The sequence below is a fragment of the Schistocerca nitens genome, chromosome 8 (genome assembly GCF_023898315.1).
Source record: "Schistocerca nitens isolate TAMUIC-IGC-003100 chromosome 8, iqSchNite1.1, whole genome shotgun sequence".
Lineage (NCBI taxonomy): Eukaryota > Metazoa > Arthropoda > Insecta > Orthoptera > Acrididae > Schistocerca > Schistocerca nitens.
The window spans coordinates 177,166,837-177,193,791 of record NC_064621.1 but is presented as its reverse complement, the minus strand read 5'-3'; the positions used below and the strand labels follow the sequence as shown (position 1 = coordinate 177,193,791).

Genomic DNA, 26,955 nt, shown 5'->3' with positions numbered 1-26,955 from the left:
GGGCTCGAGATTTAGCAGAACCCGACGAATGGTGAGCCAGAGAGTGGGCAGGCGAAAGTGGTGAGGTTGAACGGGCGATCTTTGCACTGGCCGATCTGACGACCGTGGTACTAAAGGTGAGGTCGCAAGTCTGCGTGGCCGCCTCCTTTGTTGGCCGAGGAGAAGCGAGGACAGTGCTGTATTTTCCTGTCTGAGGCACGGTGGGCTGTCGACTGGCGAATAATTTTCGAGCAGCAAAGTTCGACACCTTTTCCTTCACTCTAATTTCCTGGATGAGCTTTTCGTCCTTAAAAACGGGGCAATCTCGAGAGGAAGCAGTGTGGTCACCCATACAGTTGATGCAGCGAGGGGATGGAGGTGGACAAGCACCCTCATGGGCATCCTTGCCACACGTAACACATTTGGCCGGATTGGAACAGGACTGGCTGGTGTGATTGAACCGCTGACACCGATAGCAACGCGTAGGGTTTGGGACGTAAGGGTGAACGGAAATTATCTCATAGCCTGCTTTGATTTTCGATGGGAGTTGAACTTTGTCAAATGTCAAGAAGACAGTGCGGGTTGGAATGATGTTCGTGTCAACCCTTTTCATAACCCTATGAACAGCCGTTACGCCCTGGTCAGACAGGTAGTGCTGAATTTCTTCGTCAGACAATCCATCGAGGGAGCGTGTATAGACGACTCCACGCCAGGAACTGAAAGTACGGTGCAGTTCCACCCGGACAGGGAAGGTGTGTAGTAGTGAGGTACGCAGCAATTTTTGTGCCTGGAGGGCACTGACTGTTTCTAACAACAGGGTGCCATTCTGTAACCGGGAACAAGACTTTACAGGACCTGCAATTGCGTCAACACCTTTCTGAATAATGAAAGGGTTGACCGTGGAGAAGTCGTGACCTTCGTCAGACCGAGAAACAACAAGGAACTGTGGCAACGATGGAAGAACTGTCTGTGGCTGAGACTCAGTGAACTTACGCTTGTGAGTAGACATAGTGGAAGGTGAGGAAACCATTGCGGAAGAATCCCCCATGATTACCGGTGTCTCCGATGGCGCGCTCCTCCCTTGTGGGGGCCCTCTCTGAGGGCACTCCCGCCTTAGGTGATTGTTCACACCTCAGGTCACACCTCCCGACAAACGGACGGAGGGACCAATCGGCACTTTCGGAAGGTATCAGCTCGGGTAATCACCCTTCCCTGGGCCTGGCCATTACCAGCGGGTACGTACGTGTCCTACCTGTCTACCCGGGGCAGGGAATTACGCGTTACCCCGTCACCGGTTACGCATGGAAGTGCGTGGGTCGGCCTTCAGACACGCACAGGGAGGAAAAAAGAGAAAGGGAAAGGAAAGATGAGGGGTCTCAAACGCCACAGTGGAGAAAAGTGCAAAGAGAAGAGGGAAGGAAAAGAGAAGGACAGAGGAAGGACGAAGACTTCCAAGTATAGAAAGCAAGGAATTTGTAAGAGTTTCGAGCGTCCGTCTCCGGACGTAGGCACAAACCATACTCCCAGAGGGGGAGAAAGGGAAGGAAAGAGCCAGAGGTGAGGGGGGGGGCGAAGATGGGGGACAGGGAAGGATGCGGAAAGGGAGGGTATGCAGCCCGGAAAGGAAGGAGGGCCACATTAGCTCGGGGTCCCGTGCTCGCTACGCACGTATCCACAAAAGAGTTGTGGACCCCCTAGGGGGGGGTGGATGAGTGTGTCAGCACTAGCACTACCAATACACACATCCAGTTTAGCAGCCAGGTGTTCGTTTGTGATCAGTTGATCACTTCAGATGAGTGTGTCCACACATTCCAAAACTGCAGGAGTAACAGCTGTGTGTGGCCAGCTGGCATGCGGGAGATCAGACAGGTTTGCACAACCTTGTTATGATGATGAAAGACACTTCACCCAATGATATATCATGCTTTTGTTCACTGTCAGGTCTGCATAGACATTCTGCAAGTGCCTTTAAGTATCTCATGATCTGGTTTCCACCGAAAGAAACTCAATGACAGCTTTCTGGAATGCACCTCCATTACATACTCTATTTTGTAAGCTATGTATAGTGTCACAGCTCATCTGAACTTCATGAAACTCGGGGCTGAACTGGGAATGTACCAGGATGTCCCTCAACAAATACCACCTTTTTTTTTAACTGAAATTACCCGAGGAAAAATAATGTTCCATTACTTATTGAACAGCCCTTGTACAAGTGACTTTTGGTGTAACACTGGTAAGTGTGTCGATTACTTGCTGTTCATATTGTATGTTAATGGGCTTGTGGACAATATTAATAGTAATCTCAGATTTTTTGAAGTTATCTACAATGAAGTACAATCTGAACAAAGCTGTACATGAGTAACAAAGGGAGCACTCTTTTGTAGCTTGTACTTTGCAGTGGTGGGCCGATTGGGGGGGGGGGGGGGGGTTGAGGGGAAATGGCATGGGAATTCTGTTTGCGGACTAGGTCTGGGAGATGGTGGAGAGTCAGTGAAGGAAATGGTTGGTATCTTTGAAGTGGGAGGCTACATTTCTGCACACACCCCTAATTGTTCCACCACCACCACCACCACCACCACCACCAAGATCAGCAAGAAGGGCACACATGGCAGAGACAAAGAGGTGGTGGGAAAAAACTCCGAGCAATAGCCTGAAGGTTACTAATTGAGTCCATATATAACAGAACTCGAGTGAGTGATGACCATTTATTGAAGCAGAGAGCCTTACAGATGGCCATCTGTTCTGGAGTAAACACCCCACATGTGGCAGGCAAGAGATTGTGTTCTGTGCCAACACAAGAAGTGAAGGCATATACCACATGATCGGCAGATTTAGAAGCATTGGTGCAAAAAACACTAGCATCCTGTAACGCCCATAGTAATGTTCAGAACAAACAATGGAACACTATTGGATTGATGGTGGGTTTCAGACCCCGGAAGAGATTCATCTGAATCCGGGTCCTAAAAACTAACCAAGGGGACATGGTCAGGAGGGAACATGGGTAAGAGGACAAGGAGGGGTGATGGAAATCATGGTGGAGAGAAGCAATCCGGTAAACCCATTGAGGGCAGGCAGTGGGCGGGTGGGCAAGGAAGTGAAGGACACTGAGTTTATGAAAACAGCCAACCTTCAGATGATGGATATACAGCAACCAACTAAGCTTGTTGTCAAAAAGACGACCCAAGAAACTGATCTGGGAACCACAGTCAGGTATTGGGCTTTGAGGTAGAGCTCTGGAGCAGGATGGACGGTACGGCAGTAAAGGAAATGCACCACCCTCAATTTAAGAGGAAACTGTGTGACAGTGTTCACATGGAAGCACACCAGATGGCATCCTGAAGATGATGTTCCACAGAGGCCAGTGAGTGGGAACTAGCTCAAATACAGGAACCATTGACATACAAAGCAGGGGTGACCATCGGTTCAGCAGAGGCCCTAAGTGCATTAATAACAATGAGAAAATGAACACTTAACATAGAGCCTTGTGGAACACCATTTTCCTGGGACCACGGAGATCTGAGAACAGTGCCGACACAGACAATGACCAGTGGGATAGGAACTGGTGAATAAAAATCAGGAGGGAGCCCTGAAGACCCAACTTAAGGAGTGTAAGGGGGATGTAATGGTGCCAAGCTGTGTCATATGCCATATGGAGATCAAAGAAAACTACAGCAAGATGGCAGCTCTGAGAAAAGGCCTGCTGAACAGAGATTTTCAATCAAAGCAAACGATCAGTTGGAGACATACTTCCTGAAAACTGATCTGGTAAGAAGATAGAAGGTCCTGAGATTAAAGGAACCAATTAAACTGAGGAGCCACCGTCTATTCTAGTAACTTGCAGGGGGCATTAATCACGCTGACTGGCAAATAACTGTCAAGGGATGACAGATTCTTTCCAGGTTTAAAGACAGGAACCACAATACTGTCTCTCCATTGACAGGGAAAAATGTCTTTGGGCCAAATATGGTTAAACACCTAGAGGAGATATTGTTGTTGTGGAGCATTGAAGCTTTGAAGCAATTGGTTATGGATGTAATCAGGGCCAGGAGCTGAGTCATGGGAAAAAGAATGGACTAGCAGAAGCTCCAATTCAGTGAAAGGTTCATTGTATGATTCTGCCTGACATGGGCTAAAACATAGGTGGGAATCTTCAGCTTGCTGTTTCTGGAAGAGGAAGGCAGCTGGATAGGTGGCTGACACAGAGTCAATTGCAAAACGGGTCATGAGATGTTCCGTGACAACTGATGAATCTGTACAAAGGCCACCTGGAAGTGCGAGGTCCAGAATGGAAGACTGCCACTAACAACCCTAGAGGGTGCAGAGTATAGCCCACACCAGTGATGAATGGACAGAAGAACATAGAGAGGAGACACAGCATTCCTAACACACCCACTTGCTCTGTTTGATTAACAAGGGAATGGTCCAATAAGACATGTTTAAACTTACCCTGAATTTTTTTTTTTACACAGGAAGAAGACAACAAAAGAAATGCACTGTCAAAATTTTAGGTGCTAAGAGGCACTGCAAATCTTTTTTTTTTTTTTTTTTTTTTTAAAAAAAAGCTGAAAATTGCCAAATTTGTAGTGCACCAGGTGGCGGTAGAAATGTACACCCCTACTGATGCTGTATCAACTGTGCATGTGAAACTAGGCACACATACAGCCAAGGCTGGCAGTGCATTAGTAAGCAGGAAACATGACACAACCTGATCGTAATTTGTAAAGGATGTTTCAGGTTACCGTTCATTGATAGTGTCTGACACTACAGTACAGAGTTACTATTCTCTCGAATTAGCCACTCAAATAACATCTTTTACAAATTATCAGTTGCTTTTTGCAGTATTGGCAATATAGATAAAGCTGAATTAATATTTATTTTGCTTTCATAAGGCATGCCAGCTAATAGTTCCTTTCTTTTTCTTCCAGTTAAACGGTAACGTGGAATCCAATTAACATTCTCAATTTAGCAATGATGAAATATGAGTGTGGTTTCCAACCAAAATCACCTGCTTCTCCTGAGGATGTACATATGTGCCATTTGTTGATTGATTTCCTTGACATTCATTTGAATGATATCGACATTTCGTTTGAAATTGTGGATACTTTAGAAGAAATAGGAAATAACTATGATGATTCTATGAATTGTGGTTTGGACAACATCAGCTGCACCAGTAACAGTTCTGAAGAATACCTTCCAAGCCCCCCCCCCCCCCCCCCCCCCAAAAAAAAAAAAAAAAAACAAAAAAAAAAACCACATACTGCAACAGAAAAAACACGTACTGCAACAGCTTTCAGCAGTGATATATTGGTTAAATGAAGGCGGGAAAAAACACTTGAAGTTATGCTGTCTGCAAAAGTGTTTTTGTTTCGTAAAATCGGAGTATGAACTGTAAAATGGAAGAATGAACTACAAGTAAGAAATATGCACCAAACGGAAACCTGAAACCATCTGAATGAAAAACTGTTTGAAAGATCTAGAACTTCTCGTGAGAGGCTATGCACCATTACCGATGGAGATCTATGAGACTGAGCGCTCTGAATTGCATCTGACATGAACACTGCTAATTTCCAGGATTCGTCAACCTGGCTATGCAGGTTTGGGAAATCTTACAGTATAGGAAGTCACAAAATTACCAAGTTTATGTCATGTAAATGTCTAGAGCAGCTGCCAGTGATAGACAATGCTATATAGAAATTAAAAGCTGACATAAAGACTAAACTTGCTGTTATCCCCGCAAGTGCTGTTTATAATGCTGATCAGTCAGATTTCGTGAAAGAACTGTGTGCAGACGGCACTTTATCATTTTGGGGTGAAAAAAAGACAGAGATGGTTGCCCAATAAATGAACGCAATGACACATTCATATACGATAATACCAGTGATAAGTATGAGTGGTTTGCTGCTTCCGCAGCTGTATATCTGTCTTCAAGAACTACAAGGCGAATTGGAACAAAAAATCAGAAATGGACTGTTAAGTTGCAAAAATCTAGTAATTGACGTATCATAATCTGGAAAAATGGTAAAGAATAATTTTCAACATTTCATTCGAAACGTATTCCTACCAGCCGCAGAAACTAATTCATTGCTTTTGTTTGATTCATGGTCTGGACATAACAACGCCTCAGTTTTTTTTTGAAGGACAATGAAAAATCTGTAGATGTAATGTGGATTCCACCGGGAACTACTAGAATGATTCAACCTCTTGATAAAGCATTTTGTCGATAGTGGAAAGCATTTCTCAGGAAATTATCACACAACAAAATTTCCAATACCTCTCTCTCATTTCAAGTTTATCAGCAGAACAGTACTCTTAAGCTCCAGTTATTTGTGCATTACCAGTTTTCTTTGCCACACTTTATGAATTTGATCAAGTACGCCTGGTATGCAGCACAATATGCAGAACAATGGCTGGGGCCATTTCTGACTCCATCCCAGTTCTGTCTAAATAAAACTAGTGGTAACTGCAAAGTGCCTGACTGCATCAGTTTTTCATTTGTCCGGTGTGCCTGGTCCAAGAAAGATGTTTGTTTTTGTCATTCAATAGACACTTCGTATTTTTGTGACTACTACAGGGAATAAACCAAGAACTGTTTCACTAACAACATGCAAACATTATTATAAGGAATGGCCAACAGAAATTGTTATAAAATGTAGTACTGCAAGATACACTTCATTTCAACAAATTACAAGTGCTCATTGATGGAAGTCATCTGCGACATCGAACACTGCCATGATTTTATTTTCTCTGCTAGCCACTTTTATTAGGCGTACATGTGCAAGAATTGATCTGTCGATATGAAGTTATTAAAAAAAAAAATAAATAAAAAAAAAAAAAGATTGTATAGTTTAAAGACAGGGCTTCACCAGAGCAAACAAGCTAACACACATGAGCAAAAGAGAATTCTGTCTGGTATACCCGGTAGGCCTCTTGCAGGTCTTTCAACTGGACACCACGGCAGCCACTTTCGTGTCCCTAACCTTCCCCATTAACCTGATTGGAAAATTGAGACTTGCAGTTTAATGTGGAGTCCAAACCATATGTCTTTCATGGCCACTCCAACATCTGTGAGAAGTGAACACACTGTTAAAAATCATAGTGAAAAAGTTGTGATCTGAATGGGATTTGATCCCATGCTCTGGATCACGAAGTGCATGCTTTGCCACTAGACCATTTGTGTTTTGGGAAAAAAATAAGAAAGAATATGACCACTGGACCTTACAAGTGTAGTGGAAATGCTAGCTCTGTCACCTCTTGAGATGATGCTTGATGTCAGTAATTAGTGTTCTGTTTAAAAAATTTCCTCTCAATGGTAATGAGAAACCAGGGAAGAATGGCAGCCAATATACAAGGAAAATTTTGGACCAGCACTAAGGCGAGATGGAGATGCAATTCCATGACAAGCGCATGATCTCCACACATCACACTTCCATACAAATTGAGACACTTAAATTCTTCCTTCCATGCACAATAATCCTCACTGAACAGCAAAGTTTTGGATTGTGGTTTTAACAAGATACAGTTGTATCCTGTACCCTGAATATTAGCTCCAAAAACTAAAATTTAATAGCATAGTGTTCATAGGCATTGTTTGCTATCTCGTGTTGTCTTCCATTCCCTCTAATATAAACGACTCTACTCATATACAAGCAAACGGTAGCGAATTTTCTGCAAGTGCTCATTCGCACACGTTCACTTCAATTCGCTCCATTGTAAACCAGGTTTCAGGTGCTGAAAATTGGTTTCTGTGAACTCCAGATATTTCCGCTATACAGTGCTGCGTGAGTGATTTGCCTAGTCACGTGCTTGGCAGTCAAGGCTGTACAAACTGCTGTTATAAGCTGTTCTTTGTGTGGCAAAAATGTTTAACTTCAACGTTTTTTACAACAGCCTCTTAGCAGCTAAAATTTTGGCAGTGCATTTCTTTTGTTGTCTTCTTCCTGTGTAAAAAATGTCAGGGTGGTTTTGCCTCATTGGACCATTCCCTTGTAAGTAAAGGGCTTTGGCATGAAGATACTTAAAAGTAATAAGACTGGCGGAGGTCAGGTGCCACTTCAAATGTCGCAAGGTGAAATGATGATCAAAGATATCTGTGGCAATAGCTGCACTTGACCACGGAACTGGCTAACTGTGGACCTAGCCTGTCAATGGAACTGCAATGCCAGTAGTGCAGATTATTTTAGTGGACAGATCACAGATGAGTTCATCAATACAACATGACAAAGAAGGTGTAAACACAACCTGGGAATGATGTACAGGCCAATTGGCATGATGGAAGGCTCACTGGGGTAACTGGATCATCGAGAGGCGAAGAAGGGAACAAGAGGATCAGTGGGAAATGATTATTATCACAGAGATCATCAAGTTGGTTGGTTTGTGGGATTAAATGGACAAGACTGCTACGGCCATCGGTCTCTTTCTCCAAAACTTAAAAACACCCACACAGAATAAAAACGACAATGGAAAAGACGACAGACGTCACAGGACAAGAAAGACTTAGACTTAGAGGCCAGACAAAAGGAATCAAAATTACACAGAGTGTGACAGTAGTTGGCCGACCATAGAGACAAAAAAGGAAAAGCCAACCACCGAGAAACACACTAAAAACTCAGACTAAAATCATAGGCCAAAGGCCAGAATCAATACAAAAAGGACAAACACTTAGATTAAGGGATAAAAGCCCCCTGCCCAAATAAAACGCAAAACTAAGCCTGCCATAGCAGTGTCATCTTTTAAAAGGGCAGGGAGCGTATCAGGCAGCACAAACGTCTGCCTGAGCACAGTTAAAAGGGGACAGGCCAACAAAATGTGGACCACTGTCAAAGCCGACCTGCAGCGACATAGATGTGGGTCCTCATGACACAGGAAACAGCTGTGTGTCAAGCGGATGTGGCCAATGCGGAGCCGACAAAGGACTGCTGAGTCCCTGCGAGTGGCTCGCATGGATGACCACCACACGTCTGTCGTCTCCTTGATAGGATGGAGTTTGTTTGGCGTGGTCAGGTTGCAAAGTTCAAAAACTTTGCGGTGTAAGATCGCTCGCAAATCAGTCTCTGGGTGGCCAATGTCCAGAGGTGGTTTACTGGTGGCCTGTTTGGCCAGGCTGTCAACATGTTCATTGCTGGGTATCCCAATATGGCCTGGGGTCCACACAAAGACCACAGAGCGGCCGCAACAGGCAAGAGTATGGAGGGACTCCTGGACAGCCATCACCAGACGAGAGCGAGGGAAGCACTGGTCGATAGCTCGTAAACTGCTCAGGGAGTCGCAACAGATAACGAAGGACTCACCTGAGCAGGAGCGGATATACTCTAGGGCACGAAAGATGGCGACCAGCTCAGCAGTGAAAACGGCAGCCAGCCAGCAATGAATGTAGTTCGTAGTGGTCCCCTAGAGTCAGAGCATAACTGACACGACCAGCAACCATCGAACCATCAGTGCAAACGACACCAGAGCCCTGATACGTGGCAAGGATGGAAAGAAAGCTGCGGCGGAAGGCCTCCGGAGGGACTGAGTCCTTCGGGCCCTGTGCCAATTCGAGCCGAAGGCAAGGGCGAGGGACACACCACGGGGGTGTATGCAGAGGGGCCCGGAAAGGAGGTGGAAGAGGGAAAACCCGAAGCCCGGAGAGAAGCTCTCTGACGCGGATCGCGATCGTACAACCCGACCGGGGCCGACATTCTGGGAGACGGACGACTGACTGTGGGAACAGAAGACGATGATTAGGATGCCCAGGCAAGCTACAAACATGCGTAGCATAAGCGGCCAGTAAACGTTGGCGCCAGAACCGCAGTGGAGGGACACCTGCCTCCGCGAGTATGCTGTCCACAGGGCTGGTCCGGGAGGGGGGCGGGTTCAGCAGCAGACAGACCATGTGCTTGGAGGAGGTTGGTATAGAGGGAGATGCCATCAGTGATGATAAGCAATGTGTGTGGTGGGACTGGGACAGGCACAGATTTCAAATTTTCTAGGAAATGGTTAGTATCTCTAATATAGGATCTGAGTCTTTGCGCTATGGGTTGCACATGCTGATCAACTAAGGCTGATATATGTTTGGTGGGTGCTTTAAAGCCAGCAACTATAGGACGGCCAGGATGATTAGGTTTGTGGATCTTAGGAAAAAGGTAAAATGTGGAGGTGCATGGTTTGTGTGGGATAAGAAGTTCTATGGCTTGAGGTGTAAGTCCTTGTGAGGGGCCTGAGGTTTTTAGGTGGGACTGCAGGCCAGTTTGGATCACAGGGATGGGATCTGTATGGCAGATGCTGTATGTAGAGATGTCAGACAGCTGGCGTAGACCTTATTAACAAATTCCTGTTGGTCAAGTACCACAGTGGTAGATCCTTTCTCTGCTGGGAGGATAATGGAGTCGTCAGCTTCTAGGGATGAAGAGTCTGGAGTTCCGCAGAGGACAGGTTAGGACCAGATTGTAGGGACCTGAGGAAAAGTTGTGAAGCAATGCTGGTTGTGAGAAATTCTTGGAAGGCTTGGAAGGGACGATTCTGAGGTAGTGGTGGTGAATCAAGTTGGGATTGTGCAAGGTAGGGTTCAGTGACAAGTTTGCTGTTGGAAAAGTTTTGGGGTTGGATTGCAAAGTGATATTTCCAGTTAACATTGTGTGTAAAGGAAAGTAGGCCCTTCACCAAAGCACCATGGTTAAATGCAGGTTTAGGGCTGAAAGTGAGCTGTTGATCTCATCCTCACTGAAGGCCAGCTACACACTTTTGTCCACATCAAACCTACTAACAAACAACAGTACTTACATTTTGAGAGTTGCCATCCTTTCCATGTCAAACATTCCCTCCCATACAGCCTTGGCATTCGAGGCAAATGTATTTGTTCGGATGCAGACTCTTTACAGCAATCCACCACCACTCTCACTTCAGCCTTCACTGGACATAATTATCCCAACAGCCCAGTTTGAAAGCAGATTTCCCGGGCCATCACATCCCATCCTGGACTGCTAACCCCGCCTACTACGGAGCACACCACTTTTCACCCAGTATTATCCTGGTCTTGAATGTATCAGTCAGCTACTTCACAAGGTCCTGACTTCTTAAATTCATGTCCTGAAATGAGATCAGTTCTGTCAGATTTTGCCTGCCACACCTAGAATAGCTTTTCATTGGCCTACCAATCTCTGCAATATCCTTGTCAGACCCTACACTCTTTCTGCACCCATCTACCTACCCTATGGCTCCTACCCCTATGCATCCTCCTACCACTATCTATTCCAGCCCTGTGACTGTCAAAACATATACTATCAAAGGAAGAGCCAGCTGTGAAACAACAGATCATATACCAGCTGTTATGTAGACACTGTTTGGCCTTTTAGATCAGTAATACTGCTGTCCAGTTGTCAGTCAGGATGAATGGGCATAGGCAGAGGCAACACACAATATCCTGTTGCAGAGCATGCTGTACAACATAACAGTCATGACCTTGGTGCCTGTTTCACCACATGCGCCATCTGGATTCTTCTCCCAGACACCAATTCTCAGAACTCCACATGTGTGAGCTAGAACTACAACATGTCCTTCGTTCTCACCAACCACCTGGCCTTAATTTATTTTAATTTCTTCCATTTCAGCATTTATTCACAGTAACCACTTCCTTCTTCACTCCATTATAGCTTTCTATATTTTTTATTTTCTGACTTGTCTCTTTTTAGCTGTCCCCCGTTGCACATTAAATATGTTTCCATACACAATGGAAGTATAAGGTTCCCAGAGAGTAGTGGTAGTAGTAGTAGTAGTAGTAGTAGTAGTAGTAGTAGTAGCAGTAGCAGACACTATTTTTCATTGTTTGAAGCATGCTAACATTAATAGTAGAGCAGGTGCTACTGCTCAGAACTGTGAAACTTGTTACCATGAGGGATACACCGCCAAACAAATTGTTTTAATGGAAAAAAATAGCATTCTAGTCAGACTTACCAATCCCTGCTTGGCCTATAACCCATGAAAGGCGCAGAAACAACATTATTCCCCAAATGCTGAGAAGATTGCGAACCAGGACTCCTTGAATCCATCCAAATTTAACTGGAACTTTCATGTCTTCGGTTGAGGCACCAACAAATGGTTCTATTCCCTGTAAAGTAAAGGAAAGATTTTTTAAAGAATATCTTGAGTCAGTTTGCCATACCTCAGCAACTGTTCAGAAATGATTACTTGATTAATTGCAGAAAGAGTATAGTAATTCACAGATAAATCCTGACCTCTTAATATATTCATTTTTCTCCATTTATAGTCATCTGTATTACTAAAATTGATCAAAGGGACACAATTGTACCCAAATGGATTAAAACTGGGTTGAACAATGAGTTAATCCTTGATAGTTCAGCACCAGAAGTCCTTTCAATAATGTTTGGACTTTTCCAAACAATATTTCAAACTTCTACAGACATGTTTAGGTCAAAAAAAGTGTCACCCACTGTGCACTCAGCTTCTTCATTATCCACTTTATTCAGTATTTAGTGTCTTCGTTTGAGACAGATTCGAAAAACTTGCTAGAACCAATGGAGCCCACTCTCAAACAGATGACATGATCCAGTACTAAGCATCATCATATTACAGACAATTGTTACTTATTCCCACAAATAATTTAGTGACCCCACTAAGATCAGCTGCTACAGTTCAAACAATAATCACTACATGCTTTAAGAATATATGGTTATTGGGTCTCTATGCCATACTGATTGTGAACTAGGACATCTCCAATAATTCTATTTAATGTTGCTGTGACTACTGAATGTGTGTGTGTGTGTGTGTGTGTGTGTGTGTGTGTGTGTGTGTGTGTGTGTGTGCGCGCGCGCATTGTCTCTCAGTTTGTGTGTGAAGTTTGCACTTGATTCGGCCACTAGAGACCACCTGGCCTGCTGGTACAGAAGCAGCTGCACTCTCTGTTAGAGATAATGACTATACAGGCTGCAGCACAAGCCTCCGACAGCCACTTGTGTGTCACCTGTTTTCTGTGCTTTGTCTTTCACATGTTTATGTTTTTCATGTAATAAAGTTATGGTGTTCTTGGGTTAGAACAAATGTGTGTGCATACTCTCCACTAACTGTATTCTCTTCTGTTCCTGGTACTGATTTGTACACTGATTTAGCACTGGTTTTGGCTACCTGTGATGATGTATGCATTCAGATGAATGTATTTTTGTGCATTCGTGTATCATTTGTAATGTGCAGTATGATATCTGTTCAGCAAAAATAAAATAGTTGGAAGAGGTAATCAAGACTCTACAGGAAACAGTTTTCAACTGAAATGCAGAAGATTATGTTTAAGCTGTTAAAACAACAAGAGATACAGCTATCTCAACATTAAACACAACTTAAAATTCAAAATCAGCAAATTCAGTTGCAACTGTTGCAAAAACAGCATGAAACACAGTAAAATGAAACATCCTGTCTCTAAATTTGTTTTCTTTCTGAAATTTACTTTCAGACTACAGTTGCTCAAAAAATATCAAAATTGCTTCAAAGGAAGTGTTTTCCAAATTTTTATTATGCAGACAATAATTTATGTTTTCCAGTTGTAACGAAGTAGGGTTGCCCACTGATATCCTGTTTTGGTTTTACACTCCTTCAGTAACTTAGTTAAGCAATGAATTTCTTCGCCCCCCCCCCCCCCCCCCCACAAACTGCTCAGATTCCGACTACAGATTCTGTGGCCTTCAGCCTCATAGTACAGAATTCAGAAATAGTTTAAATAACATTCACCTTGTAAAATCTATTATTTCAGTACATTCTAACATCTATTCTGAAAGTAATGAGCTAATCAGTTTTATTGGAAATGCATACTATTAAAAGTTATGAATAATGACGTATATTGTGCAATACATGTTAAGTAAAATTCGAGTGAGCTAATAGATCAAATTCAGCTATAAGACTGCATCCAAAAGAAAGCCTAAATTTTACTGATTCCAGCAAAGTGTTTCAATTAACCTAAAGTCTATTAATTAAATAGATATTAAGACTTAAAATCTGTAGCCTGTAGGACTTTCAGTGCCAATTGTGACCAAACTACCAAATAATTCCAAGATCTGTTTCGATACTTTTGCTACCTATATTTTCCTACGTAAAATAACTCCAGTTGCAACTTAGTAAGTTCATTAAGAATTAAGTAAATTTGAATATGTAAAAATTATTGTTCAAAAGGGCTGCCGTGGTTATAAGTCGGAAATTCCCACGGCAGATGCATAAGTTAGTTCCATGTATTTAAATTGATACAGCTCACTCATGTTATTTAAATAATAAAACCCAATAGTTAACTTCAAAACCAGTTAGAAAGGATCATTTTAACCCTGGGAAATTATAAACTATCATATATTAATGGAAATAGTCAAATATTCAAGCGCTCGTCTATATAAGGTCCGAGCTGGTGCAGTTTTCAGCTAGTTCTCGGTCAGATTCTCTTGGAGCTAAAGTGCGCAAGTCAGTTAATTTTTCCAGTCGTACCAAAAAAGTGTAATTGTGAAAATTGTTAAATACTGGAAAACTTTTGACCTACCTAATGTGAGAATTAAGTGTAAGAGGCCTGGTCACATGAATATTGTGTGTGCGAGTAATAACAAATAAATCGTACTGTGGTTGACATAAATGTTCAACAATGAATACGATCTTGACTTTTGATTTTGGATAACTTAACCGAGGATCCTGGCTTCTTAATTTCAGTGTGATTTAGATGAGACGGACGCAGCTACCGGGAAGACAATATTGAATAAACAAAGTAAGGTAGGTCGAAAACACTGCGCACTATCTACTGGGTGAGGAAATGTTTCAATACCGGTACATCCAGTTGTGACGTGAACTAGCAAGAGGCACTAATACGAGGAAACAGCCCGGCATGTTACACAGTCCAATGGTGTAGTTATTTTTATTTCACAGAAGACCTTGAATTTCATAGCATCACATGCTTTGCTAATACACATTTGCTGGATGGACAGATGGATTTGAAATTATTGGGCATCGGGCCATTTCATGACATTGTGGTACTGGTGAATGAAGAGTACTCTTGTTAATATGAAATGCAAATGTCATAATGGTAGCCATAGCACTAGAAAATGTCAAGTTCAAGTTAGATCTAGTTAAATTATTGTTACATGTTTTAAAGATAATAAAGCAGTGGAAGTCAGTGAGGAGGGTTGATTGCAGGACTAAAAGGCTGAACAAACCACTGGAAACAAAACAAAACAAAATTCAATGTAAGAAGGAATTCTGTATCAGTCTCTAATAGAATTAAGTTGTCAAGAGCAAAACAGTAGTACCTGAAAAGAGCACTGGCACAGATGACCTTGGGATTCAAGGAGTCAGATGAGGTGGCTGTTGACCATGTGCTTGAGAGTCTTAACCCATACAACTGGTAAGGGCTATCCTCTGATAACTGTTAGGGTTGGTACGATCCTTGCCTGGTTTCCATAATAGAATTAATATTGCCTCCTTCCAAGTTGTGGGGTGCTGACCATCAAACCAAATCTGACTGAAACAGAGAGAAGCTAGCTTTGACTTCAGGGCAAAGATGGAGCATGGCATAATGAATCTGACCAGATCCAACAGCAGCATCCCTGGCCAGACCAAGCCGACTCCAGTTTCCACATGATAAGAGGCAGAGCATCCTCATTTTCACAGTCCTACAAAACACCTAGAACACAGTAGTTTGTCTGGATGGTGCAGCAACAGTAAAAAAGTATCCAAGTAAACTCGGGGCCATGTCTTCAGGCTTGTCCACCAAGACCACAAGGGGAGGTGTATTGCCCTTGTCTGAAATCTGCCTCATTGTCTTCCAAATTTGCACATGATCCACCATCTTTTGGTAACCGTTCTGTTGTTCAAAAACAGCCTGCTAACTGTATCACAGCCAGGTTGCCCTTTGAACCAACCATTTTAACAGTGTCCTGTCTAACACCATTCAAGGGGAAACAGTCACTGGAATGCAAATCTGTGGGCAGACAACATATTGTACTTTACTTCAATGACTGCTTTGCAGTCTGCAAAGCATTGAGGAGCAAGAACAAAGCTAAATGGCTGAAAATGACTATGTAGTTGTGGAAAAGTGTGTCATCTGACCAGAGTTCAAAAGGCAGATATTCTTTGCATGTTTGTTGTTGCTTTAGGTGCAGCAAAGGCTGTGGCTCCGTCATAGCCAAGCACGAAATCACCAGTGACCTGGCTTGATGGCCACAGCCCACTTAATGGCCATTGCTAAGAATCCTGGTGCTCTTAAGAGACCGGCACTTACTCATTGGTATGTATGGGGAAGTAACAGCCGTGGCATCAACAGTGCATTCTCTGTGTAGTCTGGGGTCTACTACTGTTTGGGTACCAAGTATCTGATGAATACGTCCTTCCCATATGTACTAGCTACCATGCTGGGTAGGACCAAACACAAGTAAAATAGTGGGAAAAGCTAAAACTGAAGTTCTACATACAAGCTAGATTGTCAACGGGGAAACTGACTCACAGGCCAATACTGCAGCACAGGGAAAGATGGAGTACTGCAATTGTCTGTGGCCCCCAAGCTTACAACACACATACTCTGAAGTGTGTTTTAAGCCCCTCAGGACAACAGAAAAGGTGAAAGGTGGGAATGGGGAGGGACATTGGTGTAGAGGTGGGAATTGTTGATGTAGTGCTGCCTGTGGAGGCATGCGGGGATGTGGAGAAGACTGGATGGTGGGCTGCTAGCTGCAGGTTCATGAGAGCTGTGTTTATGGTGACAGAAAAATTATGCATGTGAACCTGTTATGGCGTCAAGTGCCGGCACGCCAATCAAGAACGATAGATAAGAGGAGGCAGTGAGAAGATGTCGGCCAATCGCACGCTGACCAACCCCTCTCCAGGATGACAATGCGATAGCAATGGTCCCTGTACAAAGAGAACATAAGCACTGCGCCCGACTGATTGTGGCCAATTCAAGGGTAGCTTCAAGACTAGTCATTTCGTTTGTACTATGTAGCATTGTCTATACTGAAAAAACTTTATTATTTTGTCTGTTGCCCTTTGCTTGTGACACATCTGTGTAACACACAGTTAAGTATTGTATTTGTTCATTTTGTAATGAAATTCATTAATACAATTTGTTTGAATGTTGTCTAGCGATCCGAGAAAGCAGGTTTCCAAGACACCCCACACTCGACGATTACGCAGGATTCAACATTTGAACATTTGATGACTAGGCTGGATTCGACAGAGCCTGTGAGAATTGGTGAAGGGCGGGAGGCTGGAGAGGCAGAAAGAAAGGGGATAAAGGCAGGTATAGCACAGAAAGTTTAGAAAGTTAAGGTTGTGGCTGGGGGTGTTAGGGGGAATGCAGGGCACGTTGCAGAGAGATTTACCACCTACACATTTCAGGAAAGGAAGTGGTGGGAGGGTCAAGATGGGATGGTATAAGCTGCAAAGCAGACATTGAAGTCAAGTACAACATGTTGTGCAGTATGCTCTCATGCCTCACTTCCTTTGCCTTGTATATTTAAAAAATAAATAACTAGCCTAAAATTAAATAAAAATAAACTGAAAATTAATTCTGACTTCCATAATACAAGGCAAGAATATATAACAACTTCCATGTAATAAAAGAAGGAGGCCATGACATAAAAAAACATGAACACCATTGGTATTAGACTATAAAACAAGTCTCCTGATGCTATAAAAGCAATCAAGGAGATAACTGTGTTCAAGTACACAATTTTCAAATATCTATCTAAAAAGTGTGTCTATGCTCCACCATCTGAATGTGACTCAGATTCCATCTATTCAGGGTTTCAACCAAATATTTCTAGAAGGTGATTTCCCTTCACAATGGGGAGACAGTATCAACCCTCTCTTTAAACCAGGACAAAAATTCATCACAGCTACCAACCTATTAGCCTCACCAGTGTTCTCTGCAAACTGCTGAAAGAGTGGTAGCCCAAAGATTATGCTAGTTTCTCGAATAATGCAACATTTTCTGCCCCTGTCATTTACAGGAGGGACAATTCACAACTAACCATCTAGTTAGGTTGGAAAGGCAATCTGAAAGGATTTTTCTAAATGCCACCATATCATTGCACTCTTTTTCAGCCTATATAAGACACATGACACTGCTTGGCACCATCAAATTTTACTCACTCTCCATGAATCGGCCTCTCAAGGCTGCCACCAATTTTTATTCATCAGTATTCATCCCACCAATCATTTTGGGTTAGAACTGGTATGTCGCTGTGGCTCCCCATAAGCCCAAGAGAATGACACCCCTCAGAACTCCATTCTGAATGTTACACTTTTCCTTACTGCCATCAATTGGTAGTGACCTTCGTTGGATTTCAGCACTGTTTGCCAATGATTGTTGCAATTGGTACAGCCCCCAATTCCATTTTATATCTCCAAGTTGTTGGACCCAGGTATTTAAATGAGGTGACCCATTCTGATTGTGACATTTATATTCTGGTCACAAAATGCAATGTTTTGGGTTTTATGACATGCGCAATTATACATTTGTCAATACTTACGGCAAGTTGTCAACCCTTCTGCCATACTGAAATACTATCCACTTCTAAATATTTGTGCATATTTTTCTCACATCCTTCATTATAGATGCATAATCTGGAGAGAGGGGGAAAGAAAAACAGAGTGAGCGGGGCACACCCTTCATTACTTCTAAACCTATTGATGACCCAAGATCTTAGACAACATGCAGTGTCTTCTGTAGCAAGACATTTCATACATTATTTCACTGTAGTTACATTCATAAGCACTGGTGTGGTGCTCAGTTACCATTTCCAAGATCCATGCTTGTCACAGACAGCCTTTACACATGACCAGAATTTATTTCAATTGACAGATTAGTGCATTTGATTTATCATCATTTAACACCTATTGTTGAGTAGTCACTCTTTATTTAGAAGTTTGTACACAGAGACTGTATAACATTAGGAATTATCCCACAAGGAACATATGTACCCATTGTGAGGTAACAATTACGCTTCTAAAATTGAGCCACAGTTTATCTACATGCTCCGACAAAGAGTTAAAAGTTTCAAGATCCTCCCTGAGACTTCAGTATTGCACTTTTATCTAGTTTACTGAAAATGTAAATCATTCTTATTGTTTTAGTTGATCTTTGCACTGTGGTAATCATTGTTGTTAGACACTTCACACTGCCACCAATACCAGATTGTCTGGACATTCTCGAAGGGGTCAGGCCCGTTTGTTGTCATTGGATCTAATATATGTGTTTTTCCATCATGAGTGTGCTTCAGAACTACTTTTATCTAATTCAGGTAGTTTTTTTAGAGAAGACATTATTTTTTAGCTACTTATTTCAGCCTCGGGCCACAAAAATTGTATCACCATCAGTTTTTGTTACTACCAAGTCATTATCAGACAATTCTGAGATAAGATGAAACCAGTGATGATACTACACATTTACCACACCATCTCCATTTCCCTGAGGTAGTATGTATAGTCTGTGCATTTAGTTTGTTTTGCAGGATGTAACATCACTCCCACCATTTACGCAACTGCAATTATCCCAATTGATTATTGGATGATTTAAGTCTCCTCCATTGATGACTTCATAACTGGCCAACATACGTACTAATGAGTTGAAGTTCTCTGTAAACTTTTTGGTTACATCTGTATGTGCCTGCTGATCAATAAAAAGATTCACTTGTAAGTTTAGGTCCAACATTTATATCAAGTCTTGCACAAACAAACTCATGTGCTTCAACTTCTGCCTTGATGGATTTTAAGTTTGTCTACTATGACAGTTACAATGCCTCTATTCTTCATTAGCTTATCAGTTCAATATGCACTTCCATTTACACGAAGAATAACCCTGCTCTCAATTTATAGGAGTGCTTCAAACCATGAAATTGTGAATGCTTTGGCAGCTTGTCATTGCAGAAAGAGATAGATAGATAGATAGATAGATAGAGAGAGAGAGAGAGAGAGAGAGAGAGAGAGAGAGAGAGTGTGTTATTGTGTGGGGATTTGTTGTAGGACTCCCCTTGATAGGTCAGGGGTGCAATCCACAAAGGAAGCAAGCTATTCTGGTAGTAGATTACTTTTTGGTGTGCACATGAGGGCTTTTTAGGCTAGGCAGTAGTTTGAGGTGCTCTGATGAACACTTGCCAGTTGATATGCAGCAAGGCAAGTCAAACAGCTTTCAGAATAAAGACACTTTGACTGTCACAATTTTATCAGTGAACTGTCGAAGTATTCGTAATGAAGTTCCCAAATTTACTGCCCTCCATGAAAGTTCTTGAACTCAAATTATTCTTGGGACTACCAGCTGGCTGAAACCTGAAGTGGAAAGCTCTGACATGTTTAGCAAGTCATGGAATGTATGTTGGAAAGATGGATTAGAGGCCATTGGAGAGGGAGTGTTCATTGCAGTTGATAAAGATATTGTCTCTATTGAGGTCAAAGTTGAGAATGACAGGTGTAGGTGAAACCAAGTTAATTTTTTGATTTTTTTACTGACCTTCCGATTCTGCTGGGACAGTTCTAGAGTCATTCAACAAAAGTCAACAGCCAACAGTGCGTGTGTACCCAGATCTTGCAATACTGATTGGAGACGACTGTAACCTACCAGGTATAGACTGGGATGTCCGTGGGTGGGGTGTTCCAGACAGATAGTCATGAGAAATACTTTTTAGCACATTTTCTGAAAATTCTCTTGAGCAGCTAGCTTGGCAGCGCATCACAATGGAAATATCTTAGACTTTGTAGCTACAAACAGGCCAGACCTTATCAACAATGTCAGTATAGAAACTGGTATTAGTGACCATGCCATTATAGCAACTATGATCACAAAAGTTAATAAATCAGCCAAGAAGGCTAGGAGAGTGTTTCTGCTAGATGGAGCAGATAAGCAGTTAATAACATCTCACTTACACTGTGAATTGGCATCACTGTGAATTGGCATCACTTAGTTCCAGTATGATGGATGTGAAGGAATTATGGGCAATGTTTAAGCAGATCATAAATCATGGTGTGGAGAGTTAGGTACCTAGTAAATGGTTAAAGAATGGAGAAGACCCACCATGGTTTAATAAGAAAATTCGGTAGATGCTGAGGAAGCAGAGGTTGTTGAACACACTGTTCAGAAGGGAATGCATAAATGATGACAAGCGAAAGTTAGTAGAGACTCGTGCATCTGTTAAAAGATCGATGCACAAAGCATGTAACAACTATCACTGTCACACCTTAGCAAAAGCTCTGGCAGAGAACCTGAGAAAATTCTGATTGTATGTAAGGTTTCCATTCAGTCCCTTGTTGGCAAGTCTGGTGTGGCAGTTGAAGATAGCAAAACAAAAGTTGAAGTTTTAAATTTCACTCTCAATAAATTGTTCACATAGGAGAATTGTACGAACATACCGTCATTTGACCATCAGACAGAATCCCATATGGACAACACAGTAATAAGCAAACCTGTTTTAGAGAAACACTTGAAAGATTTGAAAGCAAATGGATCACTAGGTCTGGATGGAACCCTGTTTAACTTTACAAAAATTACTCTACAGCATTGGCCCCTTACCTAGCTTGCATTTATGGTGAATCTCTTGCACAGAACCAAATCCCAAGCAACTGGAAAATGCAGGTGACTACAGTATGTAAGAAACATAAAAGAATGGACCTGCAAAATTATAGACCAATATCCCTAACTTCTGTTTGCTGCAGGATCCATGAACATATTCTCAGTTCAAATACAATAAACTTTCTTGAGTCTGAGAAGCTTATGTGTATGAATCAGTTTGGTTTTAGAAACCATCGCTCTTGCAAAACTCAGCTTGCCCTATTCCCACATGATGTACTGAAAACTATGGATGAAGAGCAACAGGCAGATTCCATATTTCTAGATTTCTGGACAGCATTTGACATGGTGCTCCATTACAGGCTTTTAATGAAGGTCCAAGCAATGGAATAAGTTCACAGACGTGTGCATGGCTCGAGAACTACTTAAATAATAGAACCCAGTATGTTGTCCTTGATGGCAAGTGTTCGTCAGAGACAACGGTGTCATCCATGGTGCCCCAGGGAAGTGTTATAGGGCCACTGTTGTTCTCTATATACATAAATGATTTGGCTGACAAGATGGGCAGCACTCTGTAGTTGTTTGCAGATGATGCTGTGGTGTACGGCAAGGTATCGAAGTTGAGTGACTGAAGGAAGATACAAGACAACTTAGACAAAATTTACAGTTGGTGTAATGAATAGCGGCTAGTTCTAAATGTGGAATAATGTAAGTTCATGCAGAGAAGTACGAAGATCAAACTTCTAATGCTCAGATATAGTATTACTAGTGTTCTGCTCGACTCAGTTACGTCATTGAAATACCTGGGCATAATGTTTCAAAGCAATATGAGATGGAATGAGCATGTGACAACTGGGATAAGAAAGGTGAATGGTCAACTTTGGTTTATTGGGAGAATTTTAGGAAAGAGTGGTTCGCCTGTAATGGAGACTGCATGTAGGGTGCTGGTGTGACCTATTCTTGAGCACTGTTTGAGTGTTCAGGATCTGTACCAAGTTGAATTAAAGAAAGGCATCAAAGCAATTCAGAGATGGGCAGCTAGATTTGTTACCAGTAGGTTCGAACAACACGTAATTGTTATGGAGATGCTTCGGGAACTTAAATGTGAATCCCTGGAGAGAAGGTGATGTTCTTTTTGAGAAGCACTATTGAGAAAATTTAGAGAACTGGTATTTGAAGCTTACTGCCAAACAATTCTGTCACCAACATACATTGTGCCCAAGGACCAAAAAGATAAGATACGAGTAATTTGGGCTCATACTGAGGTATATAGACAGTCGTATTTTCCCCTCACTCTATTTGCGAGAGGAACAAGAAAGGAAATGACAAGGGAAAAGGTACAAGGTACTTTCTGCCACACACCGTACACTGGCTTGCAGAGTGTATGCTACCTGGGACATGAATCCCTAATGCATTGCAGATCTATTTAGGAAGGAGCCCACAGGTCTCATTATAAAGAGTAAAATTTGCTGAAATATGCCTCAGTTTTTATTGCATTGTGTATTCTTTACTGTATTTAAGTCTATGTTTATATGATAACAGCTGTACAAGATTACATTATATCTGGATTAATAGATGGTATGAAATATTGACCTGAAGCTTTTCAGTGGAGCCACAATTTGTATCTTGATTGCTCAGCTTGTAGAATATTACCTGCAGAAGACAAAGAAATGGATGTTTATTCAGTCCTACCACAGCTCTAATCCATAGGAAACTTTAAATTGTACAGTCACCAAAGATACAGTCACCAGAAGAAACACAAACTAGATATAATATTGTCACAATTCCACAAAAAACAGTCATTAGCAATATAGATTCTAGTCTATGTAATATCTCCTGAGTTTGTTATTTGTTCTTAAATGGCAGTTTAATTGTGAGCAATGCACCCCATGCACCACTTTGTCTACTGGTAACATACCCCAAACTTTTGCAGTCATTATTCCATGTTGAGTGGCAGCAGCGTCACATTGATATGAACACTATGTGTGCACCCTCAGTCATGGAAGCTGGTTCATTGTAATTAATAATTCAGAAATAATCTTGAAGAAACTAATCTGCTTGGGGTATTCAAAGACACTCAGTATTACATAGGATATGTATGATGTGGTGGTTTGGAGGAGGAAGAAAAAACATACACTCCTGGAAATGGAAAAAAGAACACATTGACACCGGTGTGTCAGACCCACCATACTTGCTCCGGACACTGCGAGAGGGCTGTACAAGCAATGATCACACGCACGGCACAGCGGACACACCAGGAACCGCGGTGTTGGCCGTCAAATGGCGCTAGCTGCACAGCATTTGTGCACCGCCGCCGTCAGTGTCAGCCAGTTTGCCGTGGCATACGGAGCTCCATCGCAGTCTTTAACACTGGTAGCATACCGCGACAGCATGGACGTGAACCGTATGTGCAGTTGACGGACTTTGAGCGAGGGCGTATAGTGGGCATGCGGGAGGCCGGGTGGACGTACCGCCGAATTGCTCAACACGTGGGGCGTGAGGTCTCCACAGTACATCGATGTTGTCGCCAGTGGTCAGCGGAAGGTGCACGTGCCCGTCGACCTGGGACCGGACCGCAGCGACGCACGGATGCAAGCCAAGACCGTAGGATCCTACGCAGTGCCGTAGGGGACCGCACCGCCACTTCCCAGCAAATTAGGGACACTGTTGCTCCTGGGGTATCGGCGAGGACCATTCGCAACCGTCTCCATGAAGCTGGGCTACGGTCCCGCACACCGTTAGGCCGCCTTCCGCTCACGCCCCAACATCGTGCAGCCCGCCTCCAGTGGTGTCGCGACAGGCGTGAATGGAGGGACGAATGGAGATGTGTCGTCTTCAGCGATGAGAGTCGCTTCTGCCTTGGTGCCAATGATGGTCGTATGCGTGTTTGGCGCCGTGCAGGTAAGCACCACAATCAGGACTGCATACGACCGAGGCACACAGGGCCAACACCCGGCATCATGGTGTGGGGAGCGATCTCCTACACTGGCCGTACACCACTGGTGATCGTCGAGGGGACACTGAATAGTGCACGGTACATCCAAACCGTCATCGAACCCATCGTTCTACCATTCCTAGACCGGCAAGGGAACTTGCTGTTCCAACAGGACAATGCACGTCCGCATGTATCCCGTGCCTCCCAATGCGCTCTAGAAGGTGTAAGTCAACTACCCTGGCCAGCAAGATCTCCGGATCTGTCCCCCATTGAGCATGTTTGGGACTGGATGAAGCGTCGTCTCACGCGGTCTGCACGTCCAGCACGAAGGCTGGTCCAACTGAGGCGCCAGGTGGAAATGGCATGGCAAGCCGTTCCACAGGACTACATCCAGCATCTCTACGATCGTCCCCATGGGACAATAGCAGCCTGCATTGCTGCGAAAGGTGGATATACACTGTACTAGTGCCGACATTGTGCATGCTCTGTTGCCTGTGTCTATGTGCCTGTGGTTCTGTCAGTGTGATCATGTGATGTATCTGACCCCAGGAATGTGTCAATAAAGTTTCCCCTTCCTGGGACAATGAATTCACGGTGTTCTTATTTCAATTTCCAGGAGTGTAGTTTTACAATTATGAAAATGTGACTTTTGTTTCTCACAGTCAGTTTTAACAGAAAACTGAGCAGCAAAAGCATGAATTAGAGTGTTTTTCTGACATGTGCCAATCAGGGCATTTAAAACATTATACAGATTGTTTCCTTGCAGTTCTACTCATCATGAATTTACACATTTCACGCCCTCTACCAGCTCACACTGACCTTAGGCAAGAGGTTTACTATTACTGCAAGATTCTAATGATACTCACTGGAAGTCTTTTCACCACATTATTTGAAATTGATAAGCCTATGGGAAATAACACACAGTAGTAAGATGTACTAGTGCTCACAGAACCAGAGCAGGATGTATCAGGCATTCCTCACACAAGAATATGGATATACCTCCATCTTGCATCATAAAATCAGAATATTTAGGCAGCAGCATATGATCACTAGCAAGATCTGGGGCTTATAGAAAGTCCCATGTTTCTTTAGTCTTAGTGTTATAAAGCACCATAAGTGCCACTGAATGTAACAGAATTACTGACTTCTCCAATCACTGCTTTCTTAGACTTCTCAAACTTTCTAGTACAGTAATTAGTAACCCTACAGCTAAATTATTTTTGTAGGTTTCTAAAAGCATTTATACAGCATTACTACTCAGAGCTGACATTTAACCATGTGACCATTAGAAACAGAAAGAAACATTAGAAACAGAAAAAAAAACACAGGTGTCTCAAGAAACCTCTACCAAGGTGTAACTTTAAACGCTCATATTTCTCCGTTTTAACAACAGTAAATATTAACCTGTGATTTTGTTACCTATTGGAAAACTCAGTTGAGAGCAAGCTTCAAAATTCAGAAAACATTTTATTGGATTTTCATGCATTGTTGTGTAGCACGATGGCTTCAAAGTTCAAAAGTGATTCAAGTAACCCCAGAAGATGGTAGTTTTTTCTATACAAGATTAAATATGCACTGAGTGTATGATATGCATGCATGATCACAGGTGTTCACACATGCACAAGGGGTATCTTGTCACCACCACTTTTGAAGTATCATAGGCCAATACAATTTTGGATGGATGGATTGATAGGGTTAAAAGGACCAAACTATAAGGTCATTGGCCTCTTAATCCTTTGTGTGTCAAGCTGAGAATAGCTCCAGAGAGGAAGTACACAAAATACAAATAAATTCAATTGTATCCAAGAATCAAGAAAATCAAGATATAGTAGCAAGCAGAACAGAGAGGTGAAGATGGGAGAGTTGCCCCATCCAGAAAGCAGCTGGAGGCCCCCGAGACATGTTATGCGATCAGAGATATCCTCTGTATCGGAGCTTCCACAACCTCCTTTACCACAAAAAAAAAAAAAAAAAAAACTAGCTAAATGGACAAGATAAACTCTTAGGAAAGAGAACAATAATGATGAGTATGTCAAACATTGACAGATGTGAAAGAATAAGAAGAATTTTAGATGGGAAAATCACGGGCCAGAGTAGACATTGGCTCCTTGGGTTGAGGCAAATGACAGGGAAATTCTATCCTTCAAGTAACCGATGAAACTAATAGGCCCTATGTCACAGAGAAGTAACTACTACTTTCACAGGTAAAACTTAAAACCAAATCAGCTGCACTGGTATCATATTCTAGCACCAGAAATAGTGTGCTAACAAGTTTAAGGTTTTGCTGTAAGATGGCCAAATCAGGGGAGTCCAGTACGACGCGGACCACTGTGAGACAGGCACCACACCACCAGTTGTGTGGATCCTCACATTGGAATGAGGCAAATGAGGAAAATGTGAAGTGACAGAGGACAGCAGCTTCCCTGTGAGATTCACAAAGGGAAGACTGTCACATGTTCATGGTCGCCTTTATGGTTTGCAGTTTATTCAGAGAAATAGGTTACACTAGTCTGCATTCCAAGTCTCCAAGAAA

At 42.6% G+C, this 26,955-nt stretch overlaps 1 protein-coding gene across 1 annotated transcript in view; it reads right to left on the bottom strand.

The window, feature by feature from the left end:
- LOC126198980 (bumetanide-sensitive sodium-(potassium)-chloride cotransporter-like) overlaps nucleotides 1-26,955 on the bottom strand; it is a 222,794-nt gene that overhangs the window by 180,488 nt on the left and 15,351 nt on the right. Inside the window, exon 2 of the mRNA XM_049935645.1 lies at nucleotides 11,908-12,061. Within this exon, the coding sequence (XP_049791602.1) occupies nucleotides 11,908-12,061 (154 nt within the window). The remainder of the gene's footprint in view (nucleotides 1-11,907; nucleotides 12,062-26,955) is intronic.